The following is a 17,882-nucleotide window of genomic DNA, read 5'->3' on the forward strand; positions in this document are numbered from 1 at the left end:
TGGAGAGAGTGAGCGTTAAGGTGCGCACTTAATCATAATCGATGTTGGCGCGTTGCTCGAGTTCAGTGAACACGAAAATGAGCGGTGAACCGACCGTCCCGGGGGGAGGGGGGGGGGGGGCCCTTCCCGTTTGAATTTCAGATAGTCTCATTATTGAAATTCCCAAATAAAACAAACTGCCGGCGATAAATCCCGCTATCTTCCCGTCGTTCTTCTAAACGGCCGGCCGTTTGCGACGCATATTTCAGTCATGTGTGCGAAATGCAAGATGTGCGCGTACTATGAATTTAAGATGAGGAGAACTGGATGGTAAGTGCTGTATAATTCCGACAAGTGATTTGACTCGTGATGAAGAACGGCGATTATAATTTGGATAGACAGTAAGTGTTTTATCAGTAAGTTTTTGCACGTAAGGGTAATATAATTTATGTATGTTTTTGCGCACAAGGTAAGATACTAGAATTAATGCAGTTTTGAAAGATCGATGCGATTCTTTCCCGAGAAACACAAAATAAATAAGTAACTGTTAATAGGCCGTCTCGAAGTTTTACCAGTTACACCTGCCAACGTTCACGAGTTCGTCATTCTTTTATCCACGGCCGTCGTCGGTGAAGGACAAGAAAACAACAGCCGAAGGCGGCCAATGAAGCACAGAAGTATCTGCGAAGAAAAAAACCGCATCTTTCTTCTCGAAACGAATGGTATTCCCGCCGTTCTCGCACTGACTTGCGAACTTCCCTTTCGCGCTCGTTCTTCTTTCTGGTTTTCGATCGAATAACGGAGACGAATCGACAAACAAAAAAAATCCGATTGATACCATTCCAAAGAAACCATCCCAGTCTTCGAAAACAGAAAATCATTGCTCGATAATTGTGAACATTTCATACCGTCATTATTTGAAATATGATTCTCTCTCTGTTTTCTAACAAGATTTTTTTTCCATGGATTCGTGTAATAAAAAATAAATAAATCAGCGGAATAACTGAAAGAATTAATTAATATGCATGTATAGTCACTGCTTTTCATCGGTCATTGCAGTTACATATTAAGGTGTCTCATTATATTTAACGCATTTCAAAAACTCGTGAGGCAGCATCCGCGACTCGTTTCCACGAAAGTTTCTCGTGAAAGCTCTCCGTGTAGGTTCACTCACAGCCAACTCGTCTGTTCTCTGCTCTTCCCTGCCTTCCTTACTACCGACGAACCACATGGGAAAAAGAATTCGCAGGCACGCACCTGTGCGCCGCCGAGGTCCATAGGGTACCAGACCGGGGCCCCAGCGCCACGCCACGCCACGCCACGCCATGCCACGCCACGCCATGCCATGCCATGCCATGCCATGCCACGCCATGCCTCACCACGCTACACGGGGCAACGCCACCGGGCCACATTATCCGTCTATCTGTCGAGCATTCGCCGAGGTTGCTCGCCTCGGGGCTGATTTTTATAGGGGATTCGCGTGACCGCCGACTAAACGCTTCGCTTAAAAACCCGACTCCGGCACCGCTTCGGCTGCTGTGCGCTCGCTTTCCGTTTTCATCTTCCTTCCCCGTCCCCTTTCTCTCGCTCATTCGTTCTCGCCACGCAACAAGCTTTTTCCTCGGCCACCGGCGCTTCTCTCGCCCGGCGGTAGCTCTCTCACCCGCGCGGAAGAGACTTCTTCTGCCCTGAAGGATTCTCCGTTTACTCGGCTATCATCACGTTCCGCGTTATTTCCGTAACTCGCTCTCTCTCTCTCTCTCTCTCTCTCTCTCTCTCTCTCTCTCTCTCTCTCTCTCTCTCTCTCTCTCTCTCTCTCTCTCTCTCTATCTATCTATCTATCTATCTATCTATCTATCTATCTATCTTTGCTCCACGTTTATTCAATCATCGGATTCGAGATTAATATTTTGTTTAATTTTTTTTGCATTTTTCTTCGTGTCATTACTAATCTTTCCTCGTTCTTCATCGTTGTATATACACAGCGTAAATCGCCAATCGCGCGCACCCGTCTTTCTAGTTTAACCGTCGTTTTCACTTTCGACAGTGAAACATTCCTGTTCGTCTTCCTCTTGAAGCCGATAATTGGCCACGCCGATAGACACGGAACGAAACGATTGCGAACGAAGAAAAAAAAAACAAGAGAGATAGAGAGAGAAGAAATGAATCAAAGTGAGAGATGCGCGAGAGGCTCTAGATCGGTTCCCAGGACGAAAGCGGAAGGAGGCGCAGGCTTAATGGGTCGTCGTCTTCGTCGTTGTCGTCGAACAAGAAGCGCAAGTGGCGTAGTGTATATAGTGTATATATACACTACGCCACACAGATATATATACTATATATATATATCTTGTTGCTGAGTTTATCTCGCGCCTGTCACGCGGAAGAAGCCGAGCCATCGGTCTATGCCGTGGTGGATGCGTACCGCAAATTTTAATTAAGTCACGCAGATAGATCGAATTTAACGAGTTTACGTTAATTAACGGCACCGCGAAATCTCGCCGGTGCAATAAACGTCACACTGCGAAGAAGTTTGTAATCGCGCGAGCGTGTAATTACGATCTCGGTGGACTGCTCTTTCAGATTCTTCTTAAACGCGGGACCCGAGGCGCAGCGGAACTAAGGCCGCCAATCAAAGCTATTGTGTTTGAAATAGTTGTATTTTTTTTTCTGATTGTGAGATTCCGCCAATCGGCCGGTTAATCAATCATGCCCGATTAATTATACTTTGCTCACGTCGAATAAAAATTTCTTGCCGATCGTAAGATTACTAAGTTTTGTTGGCGAACGATTGTAAGAATTATGCGCGAAAATTGCAACAGCGCATTTTGACGGGATATAAGATCCATGGTTTCTCATAGTAAAATATAATACCAATGGAAAGTTTCTCGTAGAAATTAACACATACAAAAAAAATTTGAAGGCTTCGAAGATATTTATCTTGAGCATTAATGTTAATAAATTCATGCTAATGTTAATGTAAATTTTAATATTAATAAATTCATCCATCACTTTTTATCGTTCCACTATAATAATCATTGCCAACCGTTATTTGTTAATAACATGGAAATATTCATTAATCCGATGGTATAGTATTCTCGTTGCTTTGCATAATAAATCTGGCAAAGATAAATGTGTAAAATATAATATCTTTGAAATCGCTACAATTATTTTTCAACATCAATCAGAATTATTATAATAGCGAATAAATGAGTACAATAACACAGTTGCAGAATGCATATTTGCGTGCAATAATAATCGTCAAATCGATCGGAATGCGAGTGAGCTGCCAATAAATAATATAATGTAAAATATACTCGAGAGAGAGAGAGGGAGAGAGAGAGAGAGAGAGAGAGAGAGAGAGAGAGAGAGAGAGAGAGAGAAAACATGGTTTTGCTGATCGTTCGAAAACAGGAAAGATCGTAGATGCGGTTAACGGTCAGAATCGCGCCGAGAGTCGTGCGCAATTGCGCAAACCGCATTTCTCATATTAAACGGGAGCCGATGATACGTCCACGGCACGTTCAGCGGATAATTAAGCCGCGGTGATGGGAGTCACGATGAATTATCAATCGCGGCAGCGGCCGATAAAAGTCGCCGAGACGAATCTCAGGCGCATCTCGCCACATATATGCAGATGGGTGCAGATCAATCCCGGTACCCAAGGGATCCATAACGGGGATTTACGATAATTGTCGGATGCCTCGTGCAACTTCAAGCTTAATAGAAAGACCGGTGTCTTTCGTTCTCTTTGCCGTCCAATGCGCTGCCGCGGAATCCTCGCTGTGGAAAATCGCAATGAGAGAGTCAGTCAATCTACCAGCTGGGTAGGATATTCATGTTAGTCAGGCCACATCAACACCTTCCGATTATAAAGACACCGCTTCCCGTGAAATCGTTTTTAATCAGATGGTCCAAAGTTGATCGTGGTCGATTAATCGCGGTTGTCGCACGACTCGCGTCAAATATGTAAAAGAAACTCATCGATCGCATAGTTGCGATTTATGAGAAATTCAAACAAGTGAAAAAAATCGTAGCATATATGCAACCGGATATTTTACTGCAAAAACGGCATTTTTTTCTTGACTTTTTCAATTAATAATAATTGATGAATTAAAATACATATATAAGTAGTGTTTTGAGAAATATATTAATACTTTTGTAAAAATGAAACTAATCTCTCATATATATACGCCAGATGTTACAATAACGATCTAAGTAGGAGTCGTTTCATCGTATACGTTTGAGAGATCACGCGCCTACTTCCGGGTTGATCTCAATCGTGAGCTCATTGATCGCCATGGTTGGGAGAAGCGTCAGCTGCGCTCGTGGAAAGTCTGCAGAATCGCGCAAGAAATCGCGCGGCAGTAATCGCTTTGTAGATTAGAACGCAACCTTGCGAGATATAAAAATTCTCTTTCTCTTGGATATTTTTTTTCTCCACGTGCGACGGTCAGTTTCTCGCTTTATACGTTACGAGATACACCGAGAGTGCCGCCTGATGGTTTTTAAATTAAAACCAAGCATGCGGAAGAATATCATCCATGGAGGACATACGCGGGTACGAATTTACATATATGCCAGCAGAATCTTCGGACCGCTTTCGGGAAATTTTTTTTCGGCGTCAGGCATCGCGCGTTATAACGGTAATTCCGCGCGGACTGTAATTGAAAGAGAGCAACACGGCTTGGCAGCAACGGCGCGGCGCGGCGCGGCGGCGACGCTTAATTGCACTAGGTCGAAATCATCGAGGGAACGATGGATGGCGCGGGAACCCTCTCTTCTCTACCGCGGCCCGTTCTTCGAAAGTCGTTTATAAGAGAGAGGGCCAGAAGAGGAGGTGACCCCCGGTAACTCCGGGTCGGAGCGAGGCTCCTAAGCTCCCATTATTCGCCGGGTTGGACCGAAATTGTCGATCGTTACGGAAGCGTAGATTTGCTTGCTTGCCTCTCCTCTCGCCGGCCAACACACACGCATCATACTTTAACCCGGCAATTTACATTTGATATTTATAATTTAATCATTTTCGCGATGATTGTGCCTCTCGGGCTCTTTCCTCTTCGAGATATTATGTATGGCGGAACGACGGGATAACTTTGAAAGAAATAAGTTGTAATTATTTTTATTTTAACACGCACTGTCTCTCTCCCCCCCCCCCCCCCCACTAAAAAAAAGTATAATATACTTTTAATAAAACTGTAAACTGCTTGTGTTAATATTTTATGAATTTTCTCTTGATTGTTTCGTCCTCGATTATTTAACAGATTGCTCTGAAAATTCGATAATATTTAATACATTTCGCAAATTCACAGTCACGTCTGCTGCAATCAACAATAGAATGATGAAATTCTGCATGTATATCGACGCGCTTCCAGCACAATAAATGACTGAACAATCACATTATAATTCATGCAAAGAAAGAACGCCCGCATAGAGTTTGACATTAACATATATAATTGCAACATTAACATACATTCTTAATGCAATGTAATGGTGACATGTGACAAGCACAACCCGTGGACAAAGTACTACATATTTCATGCAAACTCAAATTGAATATTAAGTATAAAATTAATTTCAAAAAGTTTATAGAATTACCCAAAAAAAAAAAAAAAAAAAAAAAAGACAGTCGTCACAGAATATTTATGATGACACTGTGTATAGAGAATATGAATTTGTAGCAATAACGAAAATTGCGTACACATACATTATCGTTTCTGGACAAAATTAACCGAGAAAGTAATACAAGAGGAACACACGACACACTAAGAAAATTATAAAGCAAGTGACGGGGCAACATCCGCAAAAAAGCTATATTTACGGCCTAAGTATGTATCTCTCTTGGCTGAGAACAGGAGAAGGATGTAGCGCCGCGCTCTCATATCCTTGTGCAATCCGCAGAGAATCGTGTTACAGACAAGAATAGTCCTCCAGCGACACGTTATATGTAGCAGTACGTAAAAACGGGAATGATTACGAGGACAATATCGCCGTAAAATTTTAATTAATTAAAAGCGTATTCTGATCACGGATTAAATTTTTTGCTACTATAAAACTTGATTGCATTTTTTATTGATCTTTATAATACCTTTAAAATATACCATACTACAATTTCTCTCAATTATATTAATTCTTTGAACAATTAAAAGTTTTTTTCTAGTGACAGTTTGATATACATATAGTTTATTTACAGTTGTTTGATGTTACAAAGTAAATTCAAGTATATTAATCTAGTTAAAGTTTGACATGTGAACCAAATGTCATTTTTACAAAGTGCTATTTCTGCAAAGAACAAGTCTAACTTCGTTTAGAGAGTAAACGTCTTATAAGAAAGAAACGAGGGAACTTTTTATCGCGTCTATATCTAAGGGCACAGATAATTTAATAAATTGCTTGCTCGAAATCGAATGAATCATTGCCTCTCTCGCGTCTATTTATCTAATCGCTCCACTTTACAGCAGTTTGCTGCTGATTTGTTTTAATATATGTCATTAATATATAATCGCTTTTTATACACATTAATATTGAAACCTAACCAGCGCGCGATTCTGATAAGTGCAATAATCATTCTAATTAATTAACCTGGTTATATAATTTATATTCATGTTATGCTAATATATCGGCAAGTAATTTAAATATCAGAGATAATTAAATCGCGTATGTTTCTTTTTCACAAGTCGAATATATTATGTAACAAACAACTATTTACCGATACATATAAAAATAATAAACAATATAGACTTCCAGAAAACTTTAAGAAATTATAGATTATTAAATATTATAATTGAATTCATATAGATTTATGAGAAATATTTCATTATATATTTTTATATCATTAATTATAGATTAAACATTTTTTAGCAAAATTATGATGAATATTTAAAATATTTCTCGTATATAGAATTTAAATGTGCATACATATCGTTAATTGAAAATAAACTAGACACATTTTTCAAATACATTAATCACCACACAACGTCTACAATATTAAACAAAGTTATTTAGCGCTGGCATAGGTATGTTAAATTTAAATTTAGAAATAAAAAAATAAATGTGATAATCATATATTTATAAGATTCACTAGTTTTTTATCTTTACATAAAACAGCTTTGTATCACTGATTGTCCTACAAGGCGGAAGAGTGTGAGATGAAAACACGTACGTGAGAACGGCCTCGCGTCGCAGATGCTGCATTACGTACGATAGCACCTTGTACGATGATGCAACAAGCGGTATAAACGGTGAGCATTCGAAAGGAGCCAACAGTGCACACTGAGATCGCAGTGATCTATAATGATCGAGGCCAGTATGGAAATCTCACATACGAGTATATATTTATATACACATTGCAAATTAACTTCCGACACACGATCGCGACGTCATCAGCGGATCTTGTTTAAATCATAGCGGTAACGAGATGGTATTTTAGTAGATCGAAAGAGCACAGGTGCTGCCTATTACATTATTATTATGTCCAATAAAGAGAGAACTAAGATATATATGTATACAATAGTACTATATAATATCCCAGAGTCATTGACTGATATTCGTCCCGTCCGACATTCGTTTTAGCAAGACGTTGTAATTATATCGCACATCGAAATATAGCAAGATAAATACAGCTTTATCTCAAGTAAATCATTAATGTAATAAATGTAATAAATAAGGTATTATAAATATGTCATTGGAACGTTAGATTCACAGCAATTAACTGTTACTTTTTTGTGGTACAACTATTGCGTATGCAATAAAAGGAAATATTGATTCAAGCTGCGCGTTTATATTAGCCATGAGCGAAAAATATCTAGTTGGTAAACGCGTAATAAGAGAAGCTTCAATTGCACACAAATACATCGTAATGGCCGCGCCTGTCGCAACTGTTTATTTTTACGAATGGTACATGTGGCTCCGGGGTATACACATATGTATGTATGCACGCTGCGCTGAGTGCTTGCATCACCTGTTCGAATACCACTTGTACCGCCGCGCCGCATTGACTTTTTCCCTTCGATCTCACTCGTTGTCGCCGACTCGTTGAGCGCGAAACGAAAGAACGGCACATTTTTCACTCGACTTGTTGTTCAAAAGTTGAAACTTTACCGCGAACGATCGATCGATCGATCGATCGATCAAGAGAGAGAAAGAGAGAGAAAGAGAGAGAAAGAGAGAGAGTATTGTACAACGTTAATGCAATGTAATCATGTCTTAACGACCGCGGAAACCGTCGCCGTCGCCGTCGCCGTCGTTCGCGAAGAGTAAAAAGTGCGCGCTGATTATGAGTACAAATAGCACTAACGATCTTCTCGCATGCTGTGCTTTTTTAAATACCAAAAAATGTTTGCATTAAAAGATGTTGCAATAAATGTAGAGTTTACGTTACTAAGCCGCACGAAATGATATTGGAGATGTCTCATTGTGTCAGTTATTTTGATATATGTACATGTGAATGTAAAGTCACTTGTTTAAAAGTTTGATTTTTGAAATATGTATATATTTTTCTTTATCCCTTTACACTCACGATAAAATGATAAATTTATATTTATTGTACATCTACTTTGCAGATTCACAAATACAAAATGAATGAATTTAATTACGTGGCGATTTTGATTTTCTTCTGTGAAAAAACGATATTTACTCACTCTATTCTACAGATGATTTATTATTATACATGTATATCAGTCTACTTATCTATTCCGAGATTAAGTCGATCGTATTTGCACGAGTCGCTTAAAGAGGAAAATACACGATAAAGTATAGCGAATGAGAGAGAAAGAAGCGACATGCGTCGCGACGCGTACCTGTATGAGGTGGGCAAGGAACAGGACGTAGGCGGCGGCCGCCCTCATGTCTCTCCCTGGGGAATCCCCCTCGACTACCGCATATCACCGATATCCCCGCGCTCCTCCTCGGCCGCTCCACCGAGCACTCTTCCGCCGAGGTGCCGAGGTGCCGAGGTTGCCCTCCGTTGTCCTCTTGCTGTCGTTAGCGCGTATCCCTCTCCCTCTCCCTCTCCCTCTCCCTCTCCCTCTCGTTCTCGTTCTCTTTCTCTCACCACTCTCACCGAATATTATCGATTGCTATTATCGGCACACTGCACACCGCAGATCCTTCCGGTCCGCGCACCAACACCGAAAATCCACTGGCCTGTCCTCCGCGTGGAGGGACGATTCTTTTTCTCTGACCGCTCTGAACACTGAACACTCGTTGACACTTGGTAACCGAAGAATTCACGCGCGCGCGCGCGCGCGCACGTCGATTCCGAGTCTTCGAGGAGAAACCGAGAGATCCGAATGGATCCTCGTCAACAAAAGCGACGAGAACGAGGTTAGGCTCCTCCACCTTCACGACGCCAAAGATACCTTTCGAATAATACTCGCCCGAGCCTCTTTTCTTTTCTCTCGCGTATTTCTTCCTTCGATTCACTCGCGCGCTGAAAAGCGGTTTTTACGCGAAACTAAACTCGTCTTTCTTCGTTCCACGAATCGGTTTATACATTCGGAGAAGATCGGACTCGGTGACGGCTCCGAATTCGTCGGTGAGGAGAAAGCGACGGCGCCCGCGAAAGTTCGACGCGTGATACTCGGCACCTGCTTTTCTCGACTCGAGGCACGAGCCGCGATGTCCAGCACGTGTTGCGCGTACGAGGGAATCCACCGACGAGTTCATAGAAATCGGTCCGAAGAGCGTTAATAGCGTCGCGCATACACTCTCTCTCTCTCTCTCTCTCTCTCTCTCTCTTCCTTCTCGGACACAGTTTGCGATTAAATCCGACGTTGCTTCTTCGTCGATTACTTTAATCCTTAAACATGTCGTAATATGTGAATGTGAAAGACGACACGAAGCACGAAGCTCAAACTATCAACTTAATTTCACTCGTACGTCGTACGTACGTGTAACAATCCTCGATGCGCGAGTAACGGCAAGGTAACTTCACGGAATCGAAAACTTCAATGATTGAACTTTGTTTATCGTGAAAATTCGTCGGCCGCACGATTCACTTATTCACACGCGAATAACTATCCTGAATTCTCCTTTCCGCAGAAACGATTTCTCCGAGAATCCGTGTGGGACGAGACGAGTGACACTTTTGTTCACACAAGTTGCAAACACGCGTCGTGTTCCGCTGCGTTTGTGCCGCCGCGACAGGTGTATGCACGTGTCTGGCGAACGGCGGGAACGTAATGTTGCGACGTGTGCAGAGCGTCGTGTCCGTGTACGTGTCAACACAAACATACGCCGCTTAGTAGCCGGTACGTATGTGTGCGTGTGTGTGTGCGTGTGCGTGTGCGTGTGTGCGTGTACGTGTCGGCGCGCGCGCGCGCTTTTACCACTGTATCGGGCGCGCACGCTGGAGCACGAAACACAGCAAACTTCGCGGAACACACGACTCGGTCGCTCCGGGGATACTGGAGTCGAAGCTCTCGAATCTCGAAGCCGCAGGCCGCAGGCCGGCCTGCGGGCCTGCCCCCCCCCCCACCCCACCCCACCCTCGAGCGCCGCGGCTTCTCCCACTCTCCCACCGATTGTGCTCCCCCTCCGCAGTCATTCCACCTCCGGGAGCGCGGAGGATCCCCTTACCCTTACCCTTACCCTTACGTTCGTCGTTCGTCGTTCGTCGTTCGTCGTTCATCCCGCGCTGAAGCTCGCAGCTCGCATCCACGCGGAGAGTCCTCTCTTTCTCCAACTCCCGCATCGCTTTGCCGCATCACACACACGTTCACGAAAGCAGTCTCCTTTTCTCTCTCTTCTTGTCTGCTAACTCCTTTACCTCTCTCTTAGCCTCTCGCATAGCGCACGTGCGTGTGCATCGGGCCGCGTTTGTTCGCTCGCGCATACACGTGGTTACGTGTGTGCGTGTCGCGAACATCTCGAGGGCTCTTTGCTCTCTCTTGCCTTTCTATGAGGCATTACACGACGACGTACACTTGTGCCCCTCGCGCCGGGATGCTGGGCCCGAGGCCCGAGACCCGAGGCCCGAGGCCCGAGGCCCGAGGCCCGAGAGCTTGAACACGAGAACGGCCGAGCGTATATACGGTTTCTTACAATCGATTTCATCACGAGCGACGAGTCTCGGTTGTGTATTCTCACCTCTTCTCTGGCGATCCAGGCGAGAACGCGTGGCTTACAGAGCGTGCACCGACCGACCCTCGTGATATGAATTTTGCGGGGCACCCAGCCGCGGCGGATTGCATCACCGCATCGCTGCATCGCTGGGAGTGATATGAATTTTGTTAATGCCACGAGAAACGACCGCTCGTCGCGGATTATTGAGCGCGATAAACGATACCGACATCGACTTCGATTTGAATTCGGATAATTAGTATGCGACTTTGATCTATGAAACAGCGTAATATATATATATATATATATATATATATATATATATATATATATAAAACTTTACACGTTTTAATTTTATACACTAATGAAACGTGTTTATTACGCCAGGGAATTATGAGCTTCGTGAGATACCATCAGACTCGTACATATTAATCAATTAACTAATTAAACAAGACTGGCAAAATACTGTGTACACGATAATAACGGAATTATGGGAAAATGAGAGGAGAATTACGTTTATATTTAAACCATAAACATGGAAAGTAAATGACAAAAGCTAAAATTAGAGAAAATTCACACACAAATACTGATCTAATATATTATTTTCTTGACGTCCAAATTTACTTAAAAATTTGCACTGACATAAGTAATAAAATTTATCTTTTAAAGGATTAATGCCTGATCTTTCGAGATGTTTTGTATGTATCAATTTGAAAAACGGGAAAGAACCACAAAGAAATGTGCAACTCAACGAGACACAAAATATCCCAGGGAAAAATTATTCTTGGCAAATTGGTCATCTCTTTTCACAGAGATAAGAAAACGGTTAAATGTCACTAATAATTCTCGTATTTGAAAGCTCGACTATGTGTATCAGAACGAAAAATGAGTTCCCGGTAGGCTACCCTGATTAGTAGAGAACGAAATTATATATATTCACGAAGAATGAGAGATTTCGGACGATGAATAATGGATAAGTCCTGTCGCGTGTCCACCGTCATTATGTAGCTAGCGGGCCATCTCTCGCTCTTCGAAGAAAGAGAAAAAAAAAAGAGAGATCGTCGTCGCCGCGGATCGTCATTGAATTTCTGCCCCATATACACATACAGTATATACCGTTCCACGTAATTCGCGTGTCGGGAGTATCGTGCGAACTGAGAAGCCGAGCCAAGAGTTAAACGGCTATAAATTATCGTCGCAATGAGAAACCTCTTTGCTGATCTCCTTTCAAGAACAACATAATAACGATGCGTGTCACCTTACGTGACGCGGCATCTGGTAATCGGAAAATTATAAATGCGCCGATTAACACGCGACCACGTTTTGCTTGGAAATTAGATGTTACTGTTAGACGTATGTGACGTTTATCAAAGCTATCAAAATTTCGAATCGCTCAGGAACATTACAGTTAAATCATCCGAAACATTTCTTGTTACGATGAACAAAAGAATGACTATATTTTTTGACTTTTTAGAATCTTAAATTAATTTTTATGGCTATACAAAAGGTTAACGATTGTCTTTCCCATTATTATTAACTTGCAAGACTTTGTTACAAACACTACTAAATGCACAGTATTACGTTCAGCATTTTCGCAGATCGATCAGAAGCCGATAAGAAGATTAAACAGGAATTACGAGAGAATGAGAAATGGCGCTTATATTTTAATTAAGTAAAATTATATATAAATGCTTAAGTATGATAAAAATTTACATAAATGATAATAGTGAATGAAAATTTTTCCTAAACAAAACAAAAAAAAAATAAAATAATATATATTTATAAAAAAAACCTAATAGGTTAATGAGATTAAGTTAATAAATATTCGAGAGAGCCTTAATCTTGGAAATAAAATTTCACGACGTCCGCGCCATTATCGATTCGCACAATCATTACGACGGCGCGGCGGTGTGGCTCATCTTGGCTGAAAGAGCCTGTAACGGACGGTACGCGGTGGGGTCATATCTATTCTCTCTTTCTGTTCGGCGGTAGTCTCTCGGATCCAACGACACACACGAACCCGGTGTGGTAGCGTAGCTGTATGGTGTACCGTGGTCCACATGGGCGGACATCGGTAGTGGGATGCTGCTTGGTCTACGTTTACCGTCGTTTTCTCTCTCTCTCTCTCTCTCTCTCTCTCTCTCTCTCTCTCTCTCTCTCTCTCTCTCTCTCTCTTTCTTTCTCCTGTTCACTGCAATCTCGCTGCTTTTATCCTTCTCTCCGTCTCGCTTCGTCTGCTATCCTTCGTCTTCTTCTTCCAACTAGTCGTTCTTCTCGCTCTCGTTCGTACCTTTTATCTTTCTCTTTCTCTCTCTTTCAGTGTTTCTCTTTTCCTCGTCTCGGAGGACTTGAGGGCCTCGAGTTAGCCGGCGGGCATTATGGTGGCTACTCTCCGTTGGCTTCTCGCATCTCTCGAAAGCTCACAAGAGAGTGTGCCCCCCCCCCCCGAGGGTCAAGGAACTCCCTCGGGAACAGGTTCACCTCCTTCTTTGCCTCTCTCCACCTCTCCTTCTCTCTCCTTCCTCCTTTCTCTGGCTGTGCCGCGCAACGCTGCCAACCCGCCCTATGCCCCCTCCGGTTCGTACCTTAGGGTTTTACTTATTTTCTCTTATTACCGCCGTGGGCATGTAGGCACGTTTTACGCACACGTCTGCACATGCAGCTCGTACGTACACGAGGTACGGTCGGTCCACCTCGAGGTCCACCGGACTCGTCGCCCTCGGTACTCCTCTCAGGTACTCCAATATGTGAGCACATTATTACAGAGACGCAAGAGGAGCGGGGAGAAAGACGCGAGAGTCTCTCGGGGAGTCTTTCGCGAGGGAGCAAAGACGAGGTGAAACGCACACGCGTTCTCCCTGGATGGATGAGGAAAACGCGCGAGAGAGCGAGCGTACACGCAAGGGTGTTTAGGTGCGGTTCTCTCCCCTCGCCTCTTGCCTCTTACCTCTTACCACTTGCCTCGGCTGTAGCCGGAGTCGAGCTCTCTGAGAGCCAGATACCAGATTCCACCTGTGCTGCCTGATATGCTGCCGTTGCTGCCGTGCTCATCCTCCTCTCGTCTCTTCCATGTCTTCTCCGTGTCGTGAGATCGTTTCGAATTTGCTGGATAGCTCGTCCTTTTCTCTTCTCTTTTTTCCTTTAGTCTCTCTCTCTCTCTCTCTCTCTCTCTCTCTCTCTCTCTCTCTCTCTCTCTCTCTCTCTCTCTCTCTCTCTCTCTCGCTCTCGCTCTCGCTCTCGCTCTCGCTCTCGCTCTCTTAAGAGCCTGGGCCGCGACCGGACCGGGGGATTATGGCGGTAAGCGGACGAGAAAACGTGTAGATTTTTGGTACGCGCGTGAATCGACACGATGCAAAAAATACGAGGGCTTGTAATAAGGGCATTTAAGTCTGCAGCTTCTCGCACCTCGCTTTATTCTTGCGATTCTCACACGTTTCGCCAGCCCGTTCGTTCGTTAAGAGATCCCCTACCGGCAATTCCAACACGTTCAGTGGCTTCCTCACGGTCTCGATCTCTCTTTCAAGAGATTCTTCCGAATTAGCCGGAGCGCTTTTAATAATCCGGCTCAAATGGAACTGAGGATTATGTAGGCTCTGGTCCCCGACGATCGTGAATATTTTGATGTTGTGAAGACGTAGTCGCGGCAAGAAATGAAAAAATCAAAGTCATCTTTTTTGCTCCACCGCTTTCCTTCTTATCAGATTTCCCTTTCTCGAGTCATTCCAGCTTATCAGGATCATTGGTTAGATAAACGAGCGGTATGCGCGTGTTATTATCTATAGTATTTATATACGTATACATACGTATACATACGTATACATGGGCTTTTCGAAGAAATATTTTTACGGCGGAATCCGCATAGTTTTCGTACGCGTGTCGTCGATAGAATTCTAGGCATATTATTCTCCTTGCCTTCTATTTTCCTTATTCATGAATTTACGTTAGCTTTCAGAAGGGCCTTTGCGAAAGCAGGAGGTGTAATGGATACGCGACGGGGCGCAAACCGCGCCGAGTGTATATACACGCAGGAAGATTTTAATGATCTTTCTTCAGGCATTCGTCGGATGACTATAGATACCAGATTCCACCTGGACCGCAGCCGTACGTTGCTCCGAACGCGGCTGCATCCGCGGCGTGCCTCGAGGACACAAGCTTCTTACGTACTCTTACTTTCTTATAAAACTGATGTAAACGTTCCGAGTTGAGTAATTACGTGCGATAATTAAATATTTATCAAGTTTTTTTTTTTTTTTTTTTTTTTTTTTTTTTTTGCACAATCGCCTCGATCGTAATTTCTACATAAGCTATTGTATTATCAAGCTCATACTATATTCGATAAATATATATTTTACGACATAGATTTTTATCTAATTTTTAAAAAATCTCCATCTATCTATCTAAACTCAGTTATCAAGAAGTGTACGAGACATATAGTTCTATGATCGGAAATATTCATTTAGTCAGTCATACTAATTATCTGTGCGAGATAAGGAAAATTTATAATATTGCTTCAAGATTCCGCTAGAATTTTAAAACGTCTGGACATATGCTGGACATATGGACAGATTCGCAGGCGTGTCGTGAACTCGGAGATAGCTCGGTTTCCCCGGTTCCGTTATCCCGCGAATACCCGTCAGGTGTCCTTTTGACGCCTCGCTAATTGTTGCTGAAAGCAAGTATGCCCGTTACGTAGTCACGAGAACCTAGACGAGCGCGTCGTTACTCTTCCCTGTCTGCGAAATTATGCAAGTTCTCGCCGAACGAAACGAATTAGCGAATCGGCATGCAAATTTTACGGCGAACGCGCGTAATTAGCGGTGCTTCGACGAGCACCGTAAAATAAAGCAAAACTTTCTCTGTTCATTATTCACTCAACATCTTATTTAATAATTAGAGGCGGTCGCGAAGATTGCAGCTGAATAAGAATTGCGAATAAAAGTAAAAGTACTTTAGAAGCAATGCAAAACTGAATATTTTTATTTCTGATAACAATCTCGCAAGAATACAATTTCAGAAAATCAGTGATATATATGGTATATATTAAAAGTTTCCTAGTAATTTAAATTATTATTTGCAAGTGTATTTCATTTTCATTTTCATATTTAGATATGAATAATATATAATATATATTTTACAAGAAAATGTTAAAATTTCATATATTGTCAATCTAAATTCTTTAATAAATATAATTTTAAGAAAAATAATTAACTCTTTTCTATTTCCCTTTTTCATCTTATATCTATTTTGAACACGTATATCCTATCGTAATTCCATTTCCTCATTTAATTCTGTGGAGATCAATAATATGTCATACATTCCCATAATATTCCTCATAAATACCTTGTTGCATGTGCATATCTACTTAACTAATACTTGATAGATCATCACGTCTTATGATGTACGATTCAGTGCTTCCAATTCATCCTTTTAAAAGATGTATTGGTAGTCACAACGGAAAAGTGTAAGGATATGCGGCGTACCGTTAATTCAGTGACGTTGTCAATAACGATTAGACGCGAACAGTCAGTACGAAGATGTATAAACGAATGAAGGGATAAAAGAGATTTATCGTTCCGAGTAAACGCGCGCCATTTCACTGCGCGAGTAAGATGAGAAAAATCAACGCGCATTCCATTTACGGTCGGACGCGAGCCGTTAATCAATCGGCTGAAAAAAAAAAAAAAAAAAAAAAATATGACGTTATTCCATATGCGAGAAATCAGTTTCTTTTTAACTCCAGTTACGTTCTATCAATTAACCGGTGGGTCCATTCCCAACCGTGTCCAAATATAGATTGCGTAACAGCGGCCGCTGGCTGTGCGGCGCTTGTTTTTGTTATCATCCCCTTCGCGCACGCCGATCGTAACGAGGTAAAATGTTATTAGCGAGGTAATTAATATTCGACTACGCAATCCCCGGCTTTAGTGAAGAAGGGGGGCGAGGGGGAGGGCGCGGGACGCGATTGGTTCCAGAAAAAATTATAATTATCGTCCCGTGTGAGAGTTTCTGGCATCGGAACAGGATCGCGAAAATAAGCCTCGCCGCCCCTCGGCGAAGCGCATCGCGGATCGCTGCTTTTTATTGCAGTCTTAAGAGGAGGCGGGCACAGATATTTGGGCGTGTAATAATCGAATGACGCCGATGAGACGAAGCGGAGCGCGCAGAGGGTGATCGTTCAATTTTCTGCACTGGCGAGTCACAGCACAGCACGCACACGCGTGGCACGGGCCCTTTTTACACAAGTGTGCGCGCACACACTTTGCGTGTGTGGGCCTCCGGTCGGTTTAACGTTGGGTCAGTGAAGCCCCCACGATAAGCCTGGGCCGAGTTAATTAATGTTAAAAAAAAAGCTCGAGATAAGAATAAAGGTTCTTGCGCACCACGACGCCACTGGACCGCCGACGGGCATCTACATCTACCCCACGAGACGCCCGCCACCGTCCTCGATATGCATATTGTGCTCATTAAATTAAACAATCGCGCGGGGATCGAAGTAAAAATTCGAGTAAGGACCTATCTAATCTATCCCGCCGGGAACGAGGCCCGTCGTTCGGTCCACTCTGACGATGCTCACGGTCCTCTGGCGTCTGGCGGCTTTCGTATACGATCGTTAGAACTGTGAACAGCACCCAGTGTCCTTGCAGCTGCTATGATACGATAATGCTTTTTTAATCTTTTGCAAATTAACCCTTGGAATTAAATTTTAAGAGCCATTCACTTTATAAAAACTGGTAAATTAGTCGGAATTTTTTCAAGTTTATTAAATCGCTGAGTTAGAAAAAAAAAAAAAAAACACTCTATGATACACATACCTACTTTTAAATAAAATTAAAAATACACGGGAA

General features: G+C 42.8%; 1 protein-coding gene across 3 annotated transcripts in view; it reads right to left on the reverse strand.

Moving 5' to 3' along the window:
- Ser (protein serrate) overlaps nucleotides 1-17,882 on the reverse strand; it is a 109,641-nt gene that overhangs the window by 32,145 nt on the left and 59,614 nt on the right. The window contains exon 1 of one of the 3 annotated variants that reach the window (XM_072890992.1): nucleotides 8,775-10,414. The exons of 1 other annotated variant lie outside the window; for it this stretch is intronic. In XM_072890992.1, coding sequence (XP_072747093.1) covers nucleotides 8,775-8,822 — 48 coding nt within the window. In that variant the 5' untranslated portion in view covers nucleotides 8,823-10,414. One more of the 3 variants, XM_072890990.1, reaches the window with a different exon arrangement.

Source organism: Anoplolepis gracilipes, chromosome 4, assembly GCF_047496725.1.
Source record: "Anoplolepis gracilipes chromosome 4, ASM4749672v1, whole genome shotgun sequence".
NCBI classification, from domain to species: domain Eukaryota; kingdom Metazoa; phylum Arthropoda; class Insecta; order Hymenoptera; family Formicidae; genus Anoplolepis; species Anoplolepis gracilipes.